At 39.5% G+C, this 19886-nt stretch overlaps 3 protein-coding genes across 3 annotated transcripts; all 3 read right to left on the bottom strand.

Annotated features, from left to right (window-relative positions):
* Positions 1 to 9620: 9620 nt before the first annotated feature.
* Positions 9621 to 10289, bottom strand: LOC141685308 (uncharacterized). The gene is made up of 2 exons (XM_074490416.1): positions 10093 to 10289; positions 9621 to 10047 (listed from the first exon to the last, which is right to left on the bottom strand). The coding sequence occupies exons 1-2, from the start codon at positions 10287 to 10289 to the stop codon at positions 9621 to 9623; spliced, it is 624 nt and encodes a 207-aa protein (XP_074346517.1).
* A 31-nt stretch (positions 10290 to 10320) lies between these two features.
* On the bottom strand, positions 10321 to 11778 carry LOC141685307 (uncharacterized). Its single transcript, XM_074490415.1, has one exon. It carries the CDS (start codon positions 11776 to 11778, stop codon positions 10321 to 10323), a length of 1458 nt encoding a protein of 485 aa, XP_074346516.1.
* A 4316-nt stretch (positions 11779 to 16094) lies between these two features.
* Positions 16095 to 18338, bottom strand: LOC141684751 (protein IQ-DOMAIN 11-like). Its single transcript, XM_074489857.1, has 5 exons — positions 18125 to 18338; positions 17720 to 18052; positions 17449 to 17640; positions 17200 to 17331; positions 16095 to 16792 (listed from the first exon to the last, which is right to left on the bottom strand). Exons 1-5 carry the CDS (start codon positions 18194 to 18196, stop codon positions 16274 to 16276), a joined length of 1248 nt encoding a protein of 415 aa, XP_074345958.1. The 5' UTR covers positions 18197 to 18338; the 3' UTR covers positions 16095 to 16273.
* Between the last annotated feature and the right edge of the window lie 1548 nt (positions 18339 to 19886).

Here is a 19886-nt window from a genome sequence, read left to right as displayed (position 1 = left end):
TTAAATGAATTTGAAAGATATAAAGTCTGGACCCTAGTGCCAAGACCAAATAACAGATCAGTTGTTGGCATAAAGTGGGTGTTCAGAAATAAAACTGATAGTGATGGCATATTTACAAGGAACAAAGCAAGGCTGGTTGCTAAAGGCTACTCTCAACAGGAGGGTATTGATTATGATGAAACATTTGCACCAGTTACTAGAATGGAAGCCATAAGTATCTTTTTGGCTTATGCTGCTCATAAAAAGTTTAAAGTCTTTAAAATGGATGTGAAAAGTGTTTTTCTCAATGGAGAATTGGAAGAAGAGGTATATGTTGAACAACCTCCAGGATTTGAAGATCCAAAATTTCCAAATCATGTCTACAGATTAGACAAAGCACTTTATGGCCTCAAGCAAGCTCCTAGAGCATGGTATGAGACTTTAGCTCAATTTTTTCTGGAAAGTGGATTTCACAGACGTACAATTGATAAAACACTGTTCTACCTCAACTATGGAAAGGACTTACTTTTGGTACAGATATATGTTGATGATATCATATTTGGTTCTACAAATGCCAAGCTCTGTGAAAGATTTGCAAAGCTAATGCAGTCAAGATATCAAATGAGTATGATGGGAGAACTTAGCTATTTTATGGGACTTCAAGTCAAGTAAAATGAAGAAGGTACTTTTATCTATCAATCCAAGTACACCAAAAATTTACTCAAGAAATTTGGAATGCAAGACCGTTCAACTACATCCACTCCCATGGCCACTGCAACCAAGTTAGATAAAGATACTGGTTCATCAGTAGATATTACTAACTACAGAGGTATGATTGGCTCATTACTCTATTTAACTGCCAGTAGACCTGATATCATGTATGCTACCTGTCTTTGTGCAAGATTTTAGGCTGATCCAAGAGAACCTCATTTAATAGCTGTGAAAAGAATTTTCAAGTACCTCAAGGGTACAACTGATCTAGGATTGTGGTATCCTAGAGAATAAGATTTTAAGCTAATAGGTTACTTAGATGCAGATTTTGCAGGATGCAAAATAGACAGGAAAAGCACAAGTGGAAGCTGCCAATTTCTTGGAGGCAGATTAGTTTCCTGGTTTAGCAAGAAATAGAAATCAATTTCCACATCAACTGCAGAAGCAGAATATATTGCTGCAGGAAGCTGTTGTGCACAGATTCTTTGGATGAGGAATAGGTTACTGGATTATGGGTTAGAATTTTATAAAATACCTATTTACTGTAATAATCAAAGTGCTATTGCTATGAAAGGTAATCCAGTTCAACACTCAATGACAAGGCACATCAGTATTAGGTACCATTTCATAAGGGAAGCTGTGATGGAAGGTACAGTGGAAATGCATTTTGTTCCCATAGATCAACAACTAGCAGATATCTTCACAAAACCACTATGTGAAGCTACTTTTACAAGACTGGTAAATGAACTTGGAATGGTTTCAGGTTCTTTCTCTAAATCTACTTAGTTTTGTTCTCATGCATCAGACTTTATGATCAGTGTTTACATATTGTCTTATTTTCATGTAATATGTGCTTAAATTGAAATACATTAAATGCTGATTGTTATCTGATGTGGATCTATATACTTTGATAGTGATTTGAATGTTCAGTGACTATTCAATCCAATGAGGATTACTGTGCTAGATGCTAACCTAGTATTCTTTAACAAACTAGAAATCCCATGTTTGAATTAGTTGTTTATGTGGAAATTCATTAACACAAGCAAATTCTGATTTTGAGCTTAGTCAAATTTACTTTGTGTATCTTTTTACTAAGTCACAAACTAGATTCTTGCTTCTTATCTGTCAAATTCTGATGTCAGTAAATCTTAAGGATGAACCACATGCTTGTTAAGCCTCACTTATCTGAAGAAAAGAAAAGAAAAGAAAATTAAAGTTAGGTACTCCTTTGAGATCTAGAGTAAATATGTGGAAGGGAAGACCCAAGTGCATTACTGGTATTAAGTAATATGCATTAGAAAAGCAAATAAATTTTTCTTGGTGACTTTTCACATTCTCTGATTACTGGAGAAATACTCTGATTATAGCATAAATTCTGATAAGCAGTTGTGACTCATTTACACTGAGGAGCCACTGTGAAAATAATTTCTAAAAGATGCATAAAATGAGCACAAACAGTTGAAGTGGACTCATGCACAAATTTATCCTATAGTAGACTTTATTATTAATGACAAATTTTATGCACTTTTCTTAGTTATGCTTTATTTCTAAGATGTACTGAAGTTTATCAGACTTTAATCTTTATCTGATATTTTGCTAATGCACACACTCTCACTCCATATGAATGATGAAAATTACTGTGGTGATTAAGTTATTTTTGACAAACAGTTAAGTGTCATTTGCATAAATTCTGAGGACAAGTTCTGATGGACGTTCTGATGATTAAACTCTAAAGAAACAAGTCAGTATTTTTATAAAGAATCACATAAACAGACATTCACTTTTTGAGTACAGAAGCCATGTTCTGATGACTGTTAAAATCTGATAATAGTCAAGTTCTGATATTAAATTCTAATAGAAACTCTGATGCTTACGTGGCATTATTCTTTACTTGACTTATTTGTGGTAAATACAGTAACGATCATATTTAATTAGAATATAATTAGGTGAGATAAAAATAGTCATAATCATTTGGGTTAGTGGTAAACGTGTTTGTCTTGAAAAATTGCATGTGCACGTTAATTATTGCTTATTTCTTGTGCCCACTAACTCTGCTTTAACTATTTACAGGCTGACAGGTGTACAAGTGTCAGTTTTACTTCTAAAAAGGACTGTTGAGTGGAGAGAGTATATATATGGGAGTTAAAAGATTTTCTAATCTTTTACCTACTTTTCTATTCTTAATCTCTCTTATTCTCTCTCTCTCTAATATTCTTTGAAGCCTGTTAATCTTTACTTATCTACTTAAACTGTATTTCTTGATGAATGTTTTGATTAAAATTGTGGTTACTGATATTTTGTGATAATTTGAAAAACAAATGTTGAATTTGAATCGACATATCCTGAGTTACACTTGAAAGGTAGAAGCAATTGAGAAAGTTCAAGAGACGCAACAGGCCCAAATCTATAAGGTCCTGGCTAATCAAGCTTCTCAATAGGCTCAATTCGATGAAATCCAATCTTTAGTTGAACATTTTCTCTCACTCCTACTATCAGATGATGCCAAAAAGGGGGAGAACTTAGTTAAGTCCAAATGCTCAAATGATCAATTGCTCAAATGATCAATTACTGAAGAAGAAAGATGATGAAGCTGATGACCAGGGAAACCCTAACAAGGGTAGAGGTCAAGTTTAAGGAAAAGAGCAGAGCAGCAAGGTTTCTTCAAGGAAACTAATTACTGATGCAAGCAAATCTTCTACCCTTTAAAGTTTCTATGCTACAATGAAGATTCTTCTCATCCTAGGGTAATAAGACTGAATGATGGTTTAGAAAGAAACCATATCTCTGCTTTAGGGACTGCAATCTACCAAATTGGAAGTCAGAATGAAGAGATGAAGCAAGTCAAGACTACAATGTATCAAGTCCTGAGGATTAAAAAAGAAAAGTTGATATCAATCTTTGTCAAGAATCATTCTAGATTCAGATTGACTCACTGAGATTGGTAAAAGCTACAAGGACTGTAAGTTGTAGTTAGTTATCTAGTTAAACTCTTATTGCATTTGTACTTAAATGTTTTTGACATCATCAAATCTATTAACTTGTATATTTTGCATAATTTACAAGTTGGGGGAGATTGTTAGATATATTTGAGATGTCATGTCTAATATGTTTCATGCTTAGTTTTCAGATCTTAATGAACAGGACATATCAGGACTTACTGAAATCAGGACTTACTGGAAGTTAGAACTTCATATCAGAATTTAAGGTCATATCAGAACTTAAGTGCGGGAAGACTTTCATATAAGGAAGGAAGCTGATTTACAGTAGAAGATCGAGACTAAATAAAAGAAGATATGCATGGAAAGAGTTAGAAGACTGGAAGACTTATAGAAGATATCTGATTGATATATTTTAGGAGACAAAATTATAATCTATATCAATTAGAAGTTATCTTATAATTGTGTACTATATAAATACAGACTTTGGGTTTACACTATATGTGTTATCATTATCGAGAAGATTATACATTGTAACCTAGCAGCTCTTAGTGATATTTGTTCATCACTGAGAGAGAATAGTTCCATTATAACATAGTTTATCTTATTGAATATATCTGTTTACTGTTACTTGTGTTTAAAATCGACTTGATTATATTAAACATTGTATTCAACCCCCTCCTACAGTATTGTGTGACCTAACATATAAAACCAAGGATGCATATATGTATATTTGCATCTAAGTTTGGCACCCCTTTGGAGTTGAGTTTTTTTGCATTTAGTGCTATAATATAGCAATAACACCAAAGATAGTATTGCATTGGACTTAGATGTAATAAGAATGATTGAATGAGTTGATTATGTGACCTATGGAGAATAACATGCTAACAATTTTTTTTAAAATATTTGATTAAATATTTTGCTACCAAAAATGCGAGTATAACAATTTTTAAGTTGTGAGTTAACTTATGTTTCACTACACCAAAAGTGGCCTTCTGCATTATTCCACAAACGTTGCAACATGCCAAATAAATATTGCAACAGACCAAAAATTTTCTACGACAACACTTTTGTGATGTTAGTATTTTTAGCGTTGCCTTAGGGTTCAAAGGCAACATTTTTTTTATCAAGGGCAACACCAAAAATTATTTTGCAAAAAGCAATGACATGGCAAAAAAAATGGGGTCAAACTGACACGTGGGCTGCCACGTGGCACTTTGACACATGGGTTTTGACACGTGAAAAATGTGGGGCCCACTGACAGGCGGGATACTGACAGGTGGGGCCCACTGGCATGTGGGGCCCACTGACATGTGGGTCCAGCTTGAAACATGGCCCTTTTGCAACACTTTTTAGTACCTATTTGCAACATTTTTAATATCTATTACAACACAATAACAATGGACAAAATTTGAAATATATTTTCTGCATACATTAAAGCCCAGTTCTATATAGAACTTTTTTTTTCAATCAAAGTCAACAGAAACACAATACAATATCACCAGTACTGATGAACTAATCTACTAATCTACAAACATTACAAGTCTATTATACATGAATCACAATTAACTTAACTAATTAATCTAGCAGCTACTTTAGCATCACAGAAAAGAGAGAGCACATATTTCAGATTCTTCAGATGTGCTAACAAATTTGACGTCCATTTTACCCATTTCTGTAGAATCTTGTTACTGCTCTGCCACGAACCAGCTGGTTAGTAAGATCTATATCCCCTTGGCTTTTATTAGTCACAACTCTCATCCTCTCCTTTTCTAATGCAATACTCTCTTTCAGGTCAGCTGTCAAACTAAGCGACTCAATGATAATTGATAGATTATCAGAATCAGGATCCAATCCACATTGTTGTCTCTTTAAAGCATGTTCAATTGGTTCTAATGACCATAAACTGAATAAGTAGTTGAGTGATTCCTACCGCTGTTGCGACCCATCAACTTTGCTAGCCCGATACCATTCTCAGTACTTTCAGCTTCAACATGAGCTGCATTTATAGCTCGTTGAGGTTCCTCGACAGCACTATCAAAGCCAAAGGATTTATCAATAACCATGGAGTTAGGAGTCCAGGACTAGACCTTACAGGAGCTATATGTACTATCACTCTGGTTAATGTTATTACTTGTTTACCAAGTTGCATTCATATTTAAGCTGACCTGATCTACCCAAAGGCCTCCTATATATACAGCTTTCTCTTTTCTCTATCCTCTCATTTTAGCAAGTTGCCGGGAAACGTCAATTACAGCAAATTTACGGACACTGCTTTGGCAAGTAAGGCCGATGAATGTTTGCAAGACTGAGAATAGAAAATAACTTTTTAGCAAGTTATAAATTCAAAATTTTAGAAAATCATTCAAATAGATTTAATGGTAAACATTTATTCGCAAATGATTGATCAGAAAGTACATCCCCAGTTTTTACTAGCGTAAGGAAGAACATTACTCCAGGAAGCAGAACAAATGATATAAGCGGAAGTGTATGAAATATATGTTCTCTCTGATCAAGTAAGAAAACCAAACTCTTACCTTCCCGTACTGATCTTTTTGACCAAAAATTAAAGATTCACCTACTTTTACAATGTTTCTACACTTTTGCTTTAGCATAATTCAAATCCCTTGTTGTTGTTCTGGCACCAACAACACTAAATGTAAGGGATTCAAGCAATCCATGCTGAATTATGTGGCAAAATGTGATAATTCTGTTTCTTCCCGGGTCTTCTCCTCTCTCACGTATGCTAGAGCCCAGTCCACGTGGCAGCCGGAGTGAGGTTAGTCTGCTAGGTAGGGGACTCTGCAAAACAGAACCGGAGGGGGGGTTATTCCCCGCAGCAACTCCGGTGTGAGGATAAGAAATGAGGTTTCTTTAAGAAGAAGAAGAGGGAAGAAGGAGCTATTCAAAATATGTATAGTGGTGTGTGTATAGGTGTGTAGCGGTCAAATGTTTTTCAACCCCTAAAACCCTCTTTTTGGGGCCTTTTATAGGTCCCAAGATTTAGGGTTTTGGGGTTTGTACCTCTTCATCTTAGCCTTTGATCATTCTTGGATGGTGAGTGAGTGGACGGCTTGGATGGACTGTGTGGTCAGGTGTCCTTTCTCCATCAGTGTTGCCTTGGGATCTTTACATATGGACGGCTGGGATGTAATTGTTCCATTTTGGGTAACATGAGATAGTTGACTCTTTTGTCCTGTGCCACGTGGCAACGGGGACCGCCCCACCTTGGGCCTGGGGTGGTTTCTTTCTGGGCTTTTGCTTCTTTGTTTGGGCTTGATTTACTCATGGCCTATCATTTACCTCCCACTCCCTTATACGAGTTTTCCCGGATGGGGGAGTAGTCTTTTCTTTCGGTCGAGTGTTATGAACTGCGTGATTCAGAAAAGGTCTTGCATTTTCCTTTGATTTATGATCCCTAGCCCCGGGGTGCTGTTAGGTACAAGTCCCTGGGGTTGTGTATGGGTAGGCCCTCTGTCTTTTGTCACTTGAAAAAAAAAATTTCATTTTTCCTTTGATTTGTGGACCCTAACCTCGGGGTGTTGTTAGGTACGAGTCCCCGGGGTTGTGTTTGGCTAGGCCCTCTGTCTTTTGTCACTTGGAAATTTTTTTCATTTTTTCCTTTGATTTGTTGCCCCTAACCCCAGGGTGTTGTTGGGTACAAGTCCTCGGGGTTGTGTTTGGGTAGGCCCTCTGTCTTTTTCCACTTGGAATTTTTTTTCATTTTTCCTTTGATTTGTGGCCCCTAACCCCGGGGTGTTGTTAGGTACAAGTCCCCGGGGTTATGTTTGGGTAGGCCCGGGTGCAGATGCGACAGGTGCGTAGTACTTTGGCACCTTTCTCGGAGTGTCAGACGGCGGTTGAGCTTCCTGTATGAATATATGTATACATATATGTATGTGTATGAAACACTGCAGTTTTCCCCCTTTTTCTCCTCAAAGGTCGCGCCTGTTAAATAATTACAGTGGTGTAATCATTAACTGCGGTGGTTACTTTATGGACGCCTAGGATTGCGCCACGTGTCTTACTCTGACGGACACGATCGTGTGGCATTTGAGTGGGTTATTACTCCGCTCGTGCCTATAAATACTCCTGCCATGCCATTTCATTTTTCTTTACGCCATTATAAACACCAAACACTCTCTTCAACTTTTCTTCAAGGAAAATTTGGGAGCTTTCCTATTTGAAGCCGTCCTATTTCTCCTACTTTCTTGTAAGTTTTCGAACTTTTTCTTCAATTTTTTCTTTCTCGTGATTGTTTAACGAATACTTGAAGTCTGAGTTCTTCGAATGCATGCGTGTCCCATCATCCGAATTAGTTTACTTTTGTTGTTTCGAATTTTGGAGTTTTAAATGTGGAATCGATGTTGTCCATTGTTTAGAGTTTTGAATTTGTTTTTCATAAAGGCGATTAATGTTGTAGAGGACTGGGTTTATTTTTGGTTGTGTATATATGAGACAAAAGGGGTTTCGATTTATGCAGAAAATCTGGTTTTGTGTTTGCATGTTAATGTTTGTGTATATGCGTATGCATAGGTTGTATAGCGTATTTTGGTGTTTTGATTCTAATGTTAACTATTTCTGAATAGCCTTCTTTGTTTCTTTCTTTTTCCTATTTTCTTCCCGAATTGGCATAGACTCCGGGGTTATATGGTTAGGAGGGGTAGAGTGAAACAATTAGCTAACCTTAAGCGTAGGCCCGACCGTCCCCACTTCGGATTGCCCGATAATTTTTCTAGTGATTCTTCCTCGGAACCTGGTAACATGCCTCCCCGTCGCCAGCCTGTAGTTGAGGAGTTGCCTACTTTTCTTTTAAACCCCGGACAGACTTTGGGTAGAAGAGACGGGTCCTGGGTAGATATAGATCATTATTTTGTTCAGGCCCGGGAGAATAGCCCTCCCCATGATTACTATTTTAGGGACCTTACTACCGCTTATAGGCCCGGGGACATAGAGCCTTATGATGGGGCTCGTATGGATCAACTTTTCTATAATGCTCCCGGGACTGAATATGTTCCAGCTCCCCGTCATCCCGACCTTTTCGAGTATACCTTTGAGCAGATAGATGATTTAGTGAAGGTCATTTTCCACTTCGGGGATGGTATGGAGTGGAGGTGACCCGAGCCTCACGAGAGGGTTCATCACCACCCCATTGGTGGTTGGGTAGCAGTTCCTCTAGAGCATCTTCGTAGCATGAGGCCCAACCTTCACCAATTTACCAAGTCTCTGTGATGTGATGTCTACGGGATACCCTTCACCCAGTTGGCCCTGAATTCTGTTAAGTGGGTTTCTTGGTTCCTTGCATGGTGCCATGTAAAAAAGTATCTTGCCACGTTCAAGCTTTTCCACTACCTTTTTAAGATTAAGAAGTCCACCCTGCCTCCCCTTTTTGAGTTTACCTTTAACATAGATGGCTGCGGGTTCCCTCCCAATGCCAAAAAGGCTCATGACTTTATGTTGAACTCGCTCCGGGGCTGGCACCAGGAGTTCATCTTCGTCCGGGGCTGGGACCTGGAGTTTATGCCTGTGTACAAAACTGCTTTGAAAAATAACTGGTTCCCATCCGAGCGGCTTGGTGGAGATGCCCTGGTGAAGATGTATGATTTTGTGGTGGCTCTTGGTGCTCAGTGAACCCGGGATACCTTTTTAGATAACCAAACATTGTTTAATGTTGGCTATAAGTGCTTTACATTAGTAGTTTTTTCCTTGTACTTTTTCTTGATGTATATCTTTGCCTTGATGCTTCTTTTTAAAACCATTGCTCCATGTGCAGGTCTTCCGTTCCTTAACCCTTTCCATCACGCTATGTCGCAACAATTCAAGGATTTGGCCGGAAGGTTCAAGAAGATCGGCGGAGGGAAGTTTTTCATTTAAATCACAATAAAGCAAAAAATACATTCCGGGGTGTACGATGAAAGTTTACATCAAGTTGTCACAGCATAAAAGTATAGGTGATCCCGGAATGTGCGCCCTACCTTTACTGGTAGAATTTTCTTAGGCGAGCTCCGTGCCAAGTATTTGGGACTTCGGTTCCACCGAGATAGCTTGTCTTGTAGGTTCCTGGGCGGAGCACTTCCTTAACAATATAGGGCCCTTCCCAGTTGGGTTGCATCTTTCCTTGAATGGTTGGGTCCGAGGCCTCAGTGTGCCGAGTACCAAATCTCCCGCTTCATACTCTCTGATTTTTGTCTTCTTTGCAAAGTAGAGCTTTGTCTTTTCTTTGTAGCCTTCCATCCTTTTTATGGCCTTATCTCTTACTTCGTCTAGGAGCTCCAGGTTGGTGTTGAGTCCTTCGATGTTTGAGATCTCGTCAAAGTTAGTGACCCTGTGAGAGGGGGACCCGGTTTCGATTGGTATGCGAGCTTCGGTGCCGTATGCAAGCTTGAAGGGGGTTTCGTTGGTTCCTGTCCTGGGGGTGGTTCTGTAGGACCACAGGACTTTCGGAAGCTCATCTGGCCAAGTTTACTTGGACTCTTCCAGCCTTTTTTCCAGGCCCCGGAGTATGGTTCTATTAGTTACTTCGACCTGTCCATTTCCCTGAAGATGCGCAACCGATGCCCTTTTGTGCTTGATTTCAAGCTCTTTCAAATATGCTTCAAAATCGGACCCGGCGAATTGTGGCCCATTGTCGGAGACTAGAATTACCGGGATCCCGAACCTCATGACGATTGCATCCATAAATTTGATATAAATTTTATTGATTGATCATCCTCATGGCTTTAGCTTCTTCCCGCTTTGTCATATAATCAATGGCTACCAGGACATAGCGGAGGTCGCCTTTTGCCCGAGGAAAGGGACCCATGATATCTATGCCCCAAACGGCAAATGGGATTGGAGACAATACTGACGCTGGCAGGCTGGGGCTTTGTCTGGGAACATTGCTGAACTTCTGGCACTGAGGGAATTTCTTAAAGTAGGCGATGGAATCGGCGTGGACTGTGGGCCAGTAATATCCTTGCCTGATGACTTTGTAAGCCAAAGCTTTGGCTCCCAAGTGATCTCCACAGATTCCCTCATGAACTTCCCGGAGACAGTAGTTTGCCTCATCCGGGTCTACACACTTCAGGGTGGGCACTGAGAAGGTTCTCCTATATAGTTGACCATCTTCCAGGAAGAAACGAGCAGCCTTGTGCTTTAAGTATCTGGCTTTATTTTGGTCTTCCGGGAGCGTCCCGTCCCTTAAGTAAGCTATGTAGGGGGTCATCCAGTTGTCCGAGCTTCCGATGCCCAGGACCTCGGATCGCTCTGTGCTGGGTGCCTTGAGCTCTTCAAAGTACACTGAACTAGTGAGGTCCGAAGTATTCTGTACGAGCTTGGACAACTCATCTGCCTTGGAGTTCTCTTCTTTATTGATCTGAAGTATGGTGATATCGGGGGTGGTTTCCAGGATATTCCGCACCATGGCCTGATATTGTGCTAATGTTGGATCTTTCGCAATATATTCTCCACTGGTTTGCTTGACCATAATCTGAGAGTCACTGTAGACGATCATCTTCGAAATACCAAAATATTTTGCCAATCTGAGCCCGGAGATGAGTGCCTCATATTTAGCCTGATTGTTCGTTGCCTTGAAGGCAAAAGTTATTGCTTGTTGAATGGTGAAGCCCTCCGGGCTGATTAGAATGAGGCCCACTCCGGACCTTTCGGCCCTAGATGACCCGTCCACATAGAGCTTCCAACAATCCGTTCCTGGGTTGGCTTCTTCCTGGGTTATCTCGTGGGAAGCGGGTGGTTGCTGCTCCGGGAAGGTGCATTTCACGACGAATTCTGCTAAGGCCTGGGCCTTTATCGCCGTCCGTGACACAAACTTGATGTTAAATTGGATTAATTCAATGGCCCAGTTGACTAGCCTTCCGGAGGCGTCTAGCTTGTGGATGATCTTCCTGAGCTGCTGATCTGTGACAAATCTAATCTCTCGGCCTTGGAAGTATTGCCTTAGCTTACTGCTGGAGTGTACGAGGGCCAAGACAAATTTTCCCAAGTTTGGGTACCGAGTCTCGGCGTCCTTGAGGACTTGGCTGACATAGTAGATGGGGCTCTGTATTCCTCCTTCCTCCCGGATTAGGGCCGAAGAGATTGCCTTGGGGCCGGCGGTGATGTAGAGGGATAAAGGCTCACCGAGCTTGACTTTTGATAGCACAGGGGGGTTCATTAGGTGTCGCTTGACTTCTTCAAAAGCTGTGTGGCATTTTGGGGTCCAATCTACTAACTTCTTGTTCCGGGCGCCTTTTAGTAACTCGAAAAAAGGGAGACATCTTTCCGCCAGCTTCGGGATGAACCTGGGTAGGGCCGCCAGGCATGTCATTCTGAGTGCGAGGTATCTTCATTTCTACTATGGCGATAATTTTCTCCAGGTTTGCTTCTATTCCTCTTTCGCTGACCAAGAAACCCAGGAATTTGCCGGAGGGTACTCCGAACGCACATTTCTCTGGATTCAACTTCATGGTGTATCTCCTCAGGTTGTCAAAACACTCCTTGAGGTCCTTTATATGATCCGGGATCGTGAGCGACTTGGAGATCATGTCGTCTACATAAGATTCCATATTCCTCCCCAGTTGGATTTTGAAAATTGTGTTCATCATTTTCTGGTAGGTGGCTCCGGCGTTGATGAGCCCAAAGGGCATCATGATGAAGGCGTAGACTGCCCTATGAGTGATGAAGGTTGTTTTGGTGATGTCCTCGGGATTCATGCGGACTTGGTTATATCCTGAAAAGGCGTCCATGAAGCTGAGCATGGTGTGGCCCGAAGTTGCGTCGATCAGCTGATCGATGTTTGGGAGGGGATAGGAATCTTTGGGGCATGCAGCATTGAGGCTCATGTAGTCGATACACATTCTCCACTTTCCATTCGGCTTCTTGACTAGCACCACGTTGGCGAGCCAGTCGGGGTACTTGATTTCGCAGATGATATCGGCCTTGAGCAACTTCTCTATTTCTTCGTCTATTGCTTGTTGTCGCTCCGGGGCAAAGTTTCTCCTTTTCTGTTTGATCGGCCTTTTCCGGGGGTCTACATCCAGACTGTGTATTGCCACGGACTGGTCAATCCCGGGCATATCTTCCGGTGCCCATACGAACACGTCCGCATTTTCCCTTAGCAGCAAGATGAGTTCTTCCTGGAAGGATGTCTCTAGGCCTTTTTCTAATTTTTAACCTCCGGGTGGGGTTCCTGGGATCCAACTCTATCTTCACCATCTGGGCAGCTGTTTCTACCTTGGTAAGAGGATGCAACACTTATCATATAGAACTTCATGACATCAGATACCTGCCGGGGTGCGGCACCAAAGACCATGGGGAGGTATATTACTCCTCGGATTGGGATCATGTTGTTCCCGAATCCATAGAGAGGGTCCTCGAGGCATGGATTTATGTGAAGGTGTCACAACTTCATCCTTTTAAGGGTATAGTCAAAGATAATGTTAGTTGAGGAACCGTTATCAACCAAAATTCTTTGTACCTCATTGTCGGTAATGTCGAGAGTCACGACCAGGGCTTGGTTGTGTTCGGGATCCAGGCCTTCATAATCGGCATTGGAGAAATATATGCATTCATCTTCAGCAGGTTGGATCATCAGGACATCATTGTCAACATCTGGACCCCGGGGTGGGGAGAAGGATCCTCCGACGATCATGTTGACCACGTGTTTTCCGCCGCTAGAGGGCTTATCTCTGTCGTCGAGTCTTCTTTGTAGGTACTGGTTCATGTTACCCTTCTTGATTTGATCTTCAATGAACATTTTGAAAGAGAAGTAGTTCTCCGTAGTGTGGCCATGATCCTCGTGATACCCGCAATGTTTGTCTCGGACCCTGTTTCCAGGGGGTGCCAACAGGGGCTTTTGGGGGTAATAAAAGGGTTTTCCTTTGACTTCTCTCAAGATATCATCCCGGGGCCGGTTGAGTGGAGTCCATTCGGTCTCCATTTTTGGCTCCTTTTTGGGCTTGGGCTTTCTTTCAATCTTCTGTGGTCTGCAGTAGTCGTCTCGGGGTGGGGTCCCCCGAGACTACTGTACATAATTGGTCTGTCTGTTCATATTGTGTCTCTTTTCTTTTTTGTAGGAGGAGTGGCATTCCGGAGACTCATCATCACCCTGGATCCGCCTGTTCATCTTCATTGAGGTGAGGAAGTCTTTTTCCTTGATAAACTTCGAAGCCATCGCATAAGCCGAAGCAAGGCTTTAGGGCTCCCTATAGATCAGGTCTTTCACGTAGCCTTCGCATGAAACCGGGTGGAGATTTCGCCAGAAAATATTCACGGCTTCCTTCTCCTCAAGGTTGGAGAGCTGGTTGACTGATTCTTGAAACCTTTTGATGAATTCTGGTAGAATTTCTCTGCTTCTTTGTTGAATGGTTTCCAAGTGGCACATCTGGAGCTCGTTCATGCGGTTCGCCCTGAACCTCTTGAGAAATATCTCCCGGAAGTCTTTCCAAGAGTCGATGCTCCGGGAGGAGACTCTGCTGAACCATTTTTGTGCTCCTCCCTTTAGTGTTGACGTGAAGAAACGATATCTGATGAGGTCATTATAATCATATATGTTTGAGATCTGTTCAAAGTAGTTGAGATGCTCTTCAGGGTCGGCAAGCCCGTCAAAAGAGTCGAAGTTGAAATGTTTTAGCGTTGGTTCCATGGGGGTGGATCCAGCTTTCTAGTGAAGGGCATGGCCGCCGCCCCGATCTCCACATCTCCTTCAAATTTTCTTTTGAGATCCCGGAGAACCCGGGCCATTTGTTCCTGCTTAGATTCCTTCTCCGGCTCTGAATCCGAAGAGACCTGAATCCGGCATGTTTTCTTCTTTAGCTTTACCTCCTCCTCTTGGACCCTCTTTTCAATGTTGGCCTTGGCCTCTTCTTCTTTCCGGATGCGGTCCCGGAGTGTGGCCCTCTTGATCTCGTCCCGGGCGTCTTCTGACGGCTTCTTAGTTCTGCCAATTCGGTCCAAGACTGAGCCCCGAGATTCTTCCGAGTGCTCTTCCTGGTCCCGGGGACGGGTTTTAGGAGCCTTGTTCTTTTCCTTCCACAGGTACATAGCCACTTGAATCTGCTCCGGAGTCATGTTTCCCCAAGGGTTTGTAGAGGTTTCAGCATATTTGTGAGCTTCTTTCTCTATAGTTATTCTCTAGTCTCCGGGCTGGAGCTGAGATGAAGCACGAGTTATGGGGGGCTCTTCTTCTATCTCTTCCATTTCTCCATCCCTGGGTGGGACAACTGTGGGCTGAATAGTTCCGGAGATCGAAGTTTTGCTTTTTCTCGTGGCCATTATTTTTAGAACAGATTATGGGAAATAGTAATAGGGGTGCACCAGGGTGTGTGACTGTTCTGGAAGGAAAAATAAGAAAAATGAGTTGTGAAGAGAGTGAGGGTTTTATTTTTACCAGAGAGGGGGTTTTCTTGGCTTTTGGAGCTGTGTAATGTAACTGGAGATGACACCACACCACCGCGGGTCTTCTCCTCTCTCACGTATGCTAGAGCTCAGTCCACGTGGCAGCCGGAGTGAGGTTAGCCTGCTAGGTAGGGGACTCTGCAAAACGGAACCGGAGGCGGGGTTATTCCCCGCGGCAACTCCGGTGCGAGGATAAGAAATGGGGTTTCTTTAAGAAGAAGAAGAAGAAGAGGGAAGAAGGAGCTATTCAAAATATGTATAGTGGTGTGTGTATAGGTGTGTAGCGGTCAAATATTTTTCAACCCCCAAAACCCTCTTTTTGGGGCCTTTTATAGGTCCCAAGATTTAGGATTTTGGGGTTTGTACCTCTTCATCTTAGCCTTTGATCATTCTTGGTTGGTGAGTGCGTGGACGGCTTGGATGGACTGTGTGGTCAGGTATCCTTTCTCCATCAGTATTGCCTTGGGATCTTTACATATGAATGGCTGGGATGCAATTGTTCCATTTTGAATAACATGAGACAGTTGACTCTTTTGTCCTGTGCCACGTGGCACCGGGGACCGCCCCATCTTGAACTTGGGGTAATTTCTTTCTAGGCTTTTGCTTATTTGTTTGGGGCCTATCAAAATGCATTCGTTGGAGACGGCCTTGCCACAAAGTGATTTATTCCGTCCTATAAAGACACTATACTAATGACTAAGAGTTGTGCAATCCGACAAGATTAAACAAGTTGTACAAGTTTAGTTCGGCATGTACTCATTAGTTACTTCTCAAAGATGCTGATTAATTAACCTTATAGGTTTATTGATCGATATGGAAATTGAAAGAATGAGTTTTCTTCCGGTTTCCCATGCATTAAGGGACTCTTCTGCGCATGTTGATCTAGGTAAGTCGTTGAAGCTTTAGTCTTCCTTGTACTCTATGTATTAGTACAATTCCATCAGAAATGCCTGTTTTTCTTGTAATTTTAATTAGAGTTAATTAATTAATTGACACATGCTACGTTTATATGAAAGCTAAGCAGAAAGGCTACTTCACTTCAGAAAAACAGGCAGAAGCTGCGGCATGTGTGATCTTTTCTGTATATTTAACATGTTCTATAGTACATCATCAAATATAGTCAAAAAAAAGTATAGGTTTAACATGTTCGAACCTCAAATTTAAGCATTCGTATTATTACATTATCAACAAAAATTAAAATAACACATAAATATTGTCAAGAAAATCATGTATATGATTATGGAACAGCAAGGAAAGAACAATGTACAACATTCTCAATTGATGCTAAGAAACTTGGAATATCTCTTAGATTTTATAGGCCCTTTAAGGCATGGAGATCTCTGTGAATAGCCATTGCTAGGTCTAGTGAGCGTGCTTCTTGTTGTCAACTCACTACTGATGGATGATATAGGGGATAACTTGTGCTTGTAAGGAGAAAATGCTTTAGTCTTCGAATCAAAGCTCATAGGCCTTTGTCTCGGTGCACTCATCGATCTAACTTTCGCCTTGGCAGATTCTGTAGCAGCCATGTAAGTTGCAATTGAATGCTGCTTTCGGTGATGAAATGAACTTGTTGCTGGAAAATCTGATTCTTCGTACTGAAATTTCTTAGGTAGATTTTGCGGCTTCACTAGTTTTACTCCAGGTTCGTAGTCTTTAATTTTTTGCCTAGTCGAAATAGGTGATGCGAAGTTTTGTAGATCTTCCCTTTTAGACATCCTAGTATCCACCCATTGTTCTAACCAGTATCTCCATCTTCTATCAAATTTGTTCTGTTCTAATTCTGCTGACCTCTGGGATTTTACAATTTCGAGTTAGAAAACTGAATGATAACTTAAAAAAAGTTGACCCCTTGTTAATATATACACAAGTATCGCATGTTAGCATTTTTGGAGAATGGAGAAACTGGAGAAAAATTTATCACATAATGAAGTGCTTAAGAACCTTTCTAAGAATGTTACTGCCAAATATTAAGTAATTCAAGCCATATTAAATAACAGAAAGCTTCTTATATGATGCAATTTATAATGTAGCAAATTGCAAAGTATCATGTTATTGTTATCACAGTTCTATCTAAAGTTAGGGTTGACTTGGAATTAGGCTGTGCCTCTAGTTTGGTGACAGTGAAAATGTATATCTGCTTGAAGAGTATGAATATAGAAAAGATAATTAACAGTTTGATGCAAAGATAGAAACATACTCTATTACCAAAGGAGTGCTCTTTTATTCTTTCTCTGTTAATAGCAGCCGTTCTCTTGCTCGAGCAAATATCATTTTTCTCTTCTTCTGTCAGAAGACTGTCATCCCACCTTCTCCGAGTGTTCAAATCAATCTACAAATTCATCGACAGCAGCTTTCATGCAATTATTATGCTCAGAAAATTATACTGACAAATTATATCTCCTCCATGAAGTGTTACTCTAAAAGTGTCCATTCTGTTCACATATACCTTAATCTCATTGCCTTTGAAATCCATCACTTCTTTGTTTCGCTCTGAACAAGAAGAGCCATCCAACATTTGGCTTTTTTTTGCACGTACCTGTGACTGTATATTCAGTATCGATTGCAATCTACTTAGTGTCGTAATAGCTTGTCGTCGAACAAGTATGCCTCTGATAGTTGCTTGAAGCCTAACTATTCCCTTCAGTGTCCATAAAAGTTTACTTGAGAATACTTGTTTTCATATATTACTATAGAGACTCCGGAAATGAGAAACTTACTAGATAACCCCTAAAGGCTTTTTGGATTTTGGTGGCAGCTAATTGTTGAATCTCCCTTCTCCAGTGAGGTACTGATGTAGGAGCACTGTATTTAAAATTTATGCTTGAGAATTCTCGGCATTCGTTTTCTCTTTGACAAGTAAATTGAGTAGTACTAGAGGGCTGATCAAAACTGTCTGCAACAATTTCATCAGCTTCAGCAGCCGTAAAGATGTCCACATTAGAATTTTGATAGCTCTGCTCTTCCATATCTTTTGTTGGCGATGACGCTGGAATAGAAGGTACTCGTTTGATTTTCAATCTTCCAAAAAAACATCCCATTCTCCTTTGTTTCTGCCAATATAGATAAATTGTCTGTAAGAATCAGCAGATATCAGTAAATAATTAAATTTGTAATATATATACCTTTTGTTGGTTGATATCAGTATCTGAAATGAAGAACTTCTTTACTAGGCTGAACCAGTTTTTTGTTGCCATGGAACCATCACTTCTTATGAAACAGGATATGAAGACTTGAAAAAGAAGTCAGATGGTTCTGACTACTAGGTGATTAGAACTATAAATTTATGAAGAAAGTGTCTAAAAGGTCAATTCAAATGCAGGTCCGATACGCATTGGCAAGAACTTTTCACCGCATCTCTCCTAATATCAAGTTTTTTGGAAAAAAAGAAGAGTTAATTGCATTTTGCAACCCCACCTTTCATTTAAAATCGAAATAGTATACATATTTTGTAAAACACAGTTTGCAACCCTTAACTTAACTTAACTTTCAATATTAACTTTAACATGCATCTTTTTTAGTTATAAAATTAAAATTGAGATGTTAATATTAATAATTAAAATTTCAAATCAATAAAAATATTTATTTTAAGGCATATTTTACATGAAAAAATTATTTTAATGCATATTTTACATGATAAAAAATTATACCCCCTCCGTCCCACTGGATTCTTTACATTGTGACGGAAGATCGGCACGCATTTTAAAACTTCCGTAAAGTATGGTTTCCTAAATAATTTTAAATATTTTTTCTTTTAAATAAAAATATAATGTTTAAATTTTTATATAAAAAAAGAAAATTTAAAAAATAAATTATAAAACTATATTTTATAATAGTCTTAATGCATGCCAAGCATGAGGAAAAAATAAGTAAAAAAATCAGGGAGTAACTATTTTCCATTAGTAATGCTCTAAATTAGTCATAATGCTAAATACTTAAAATATATTTATCAACAAAATATATGTTTTTATATATAATCATAAAGTTTCTAAATATATTTATATTTTAATATTTTAAAAATTATAGTGAGTAAAATATAAAATAATTGATATTAATATTATTTTTATAATTTGAAATTCTAACTTTTAGTTTAATTTAAGAAAAATTAAAATTATTATTTAAATATTTTGTTGAATTTCAATTTTACACTTCAAAATATAAATATATTTAACAAAATGATTAAATGGATGCATATTGTATTTGATGTCGAAAGTTAGGGATCGCAAACTATATTTTTGAAAGTAAATATATAATTTTGTTATTGAATGAAAGATAGGGGTTGTAAAATGGAATTAACTTCAAAATGAATAATAAACACTGGAAACTAGCTAGAGATGGAATGTTTTCATGGACATGAACCCTTTATATCACAAACCTTATCTTCTGCATTATTCAAGATCATTAGAAGTGACAAGAGAACGTAAAATTACGCTGGGAAGTGGCATAATGGAGCTTGTTTAATCGCCTTCAACACCGGTGGCTTCCCTCCTTTTCCTTATACACAGCAATTGTTTTTCCTTTTCTTTGTGTTTCGTTCAATTGTCTGCTTCCTCGTTGTTTGCATGTTCAATATTTTAAGTTCCCCATGCGGGCCTTGAGATAATTACAAAATAAGGGTGTATTCATTTCAGATTTTAATTTTTTTTTAATAATTCATATATTTTAAAAGATTTTTGTTAATTTTAATTCTTCATGGATTTTGATGGAGTTAAACCAAAATCTTGTAGAGTCTTGCAAATTTTGTAGTGTTTTTTAGAAATACGTCAAAAACTCATATATTTTGAAGATATTTCAAGATATTAAAAATGTAATAGTAAATTCATCAAAATCCACAATTTTTTTAAATAAAAGAAAATCCATGGACTTTTGAATATCATCATATTTTGA

This window comes from Apium graveolens, chromosome 9 (assembly GCF_009905375.1).
Source record: "Apium graveolens cultivar Ventura chromosome 9, ASM990537v1, whole genome shotgun sequence".
Taxonomy (NCBI): domain Eukaryota; kingdom Viridiplantae; phylum Streptophyta; class Magnoliopsida; order Apiales; family Apiaceae; genus Apium; species Apium graveolens.
The sequence above is the reverse complement of the archived record's forward strand: the minus strand, read 5'-3'. Positions and strand labels throughout refer to the sequence as shown.

What these genes read in the sequence shown, in the direction of transcription:
- LOC141685308 (XM_074490416.1), bottom strand. Translation starts at nt 10,289, where the DNA reads ATGAGGTTCGGGATCCCGGTAATTCTAGTCTCCGACAATGGGCCACAA. An exon ending in AAAAGGCTGGAAGAGTCCAA is followed by an intron (nt 10,048 to 10,092) that starts GTAAACTTGGCC and finishes GTGGTCCTACAG; the next exon opens with AACCACCCCCAGGACAGGAA.
- LOC141685307 (XM_074490415.1), bottom strand. Translation starts at nt 11,778, where the DNA reads ATGAACCCCCCTGTGCTATCAAAAGTCAAGCTCGGTGAGCCTTTATCC.
- LOC141684751 (XM_074489857.1), bottom strand. Translation starts at nt 18,196, where the DNA reads ATGGCAACAAAAAACTGGTTCAGCCTAGTAAAGAAGTTCTTCATTTCA. An exon ending in AAGCCTTTAGGGGTTATCTA is followed by an intron (nt 17,641 to 17,719) that starts GTAAGTTTCTCA and finishes TGGACACTGAAG; the next exon opens with GGAATAGTTAGGCTTCAAGC. An exon ending in AGCACTCCTTTGGTAATAGA is followed by an intron (nt 16,793 to 17,199) that starts GTATGTTTCTAT and finishes GTAAAATCCCAG; the next exon opens with AGGTCAGCAGAATTAGAACA.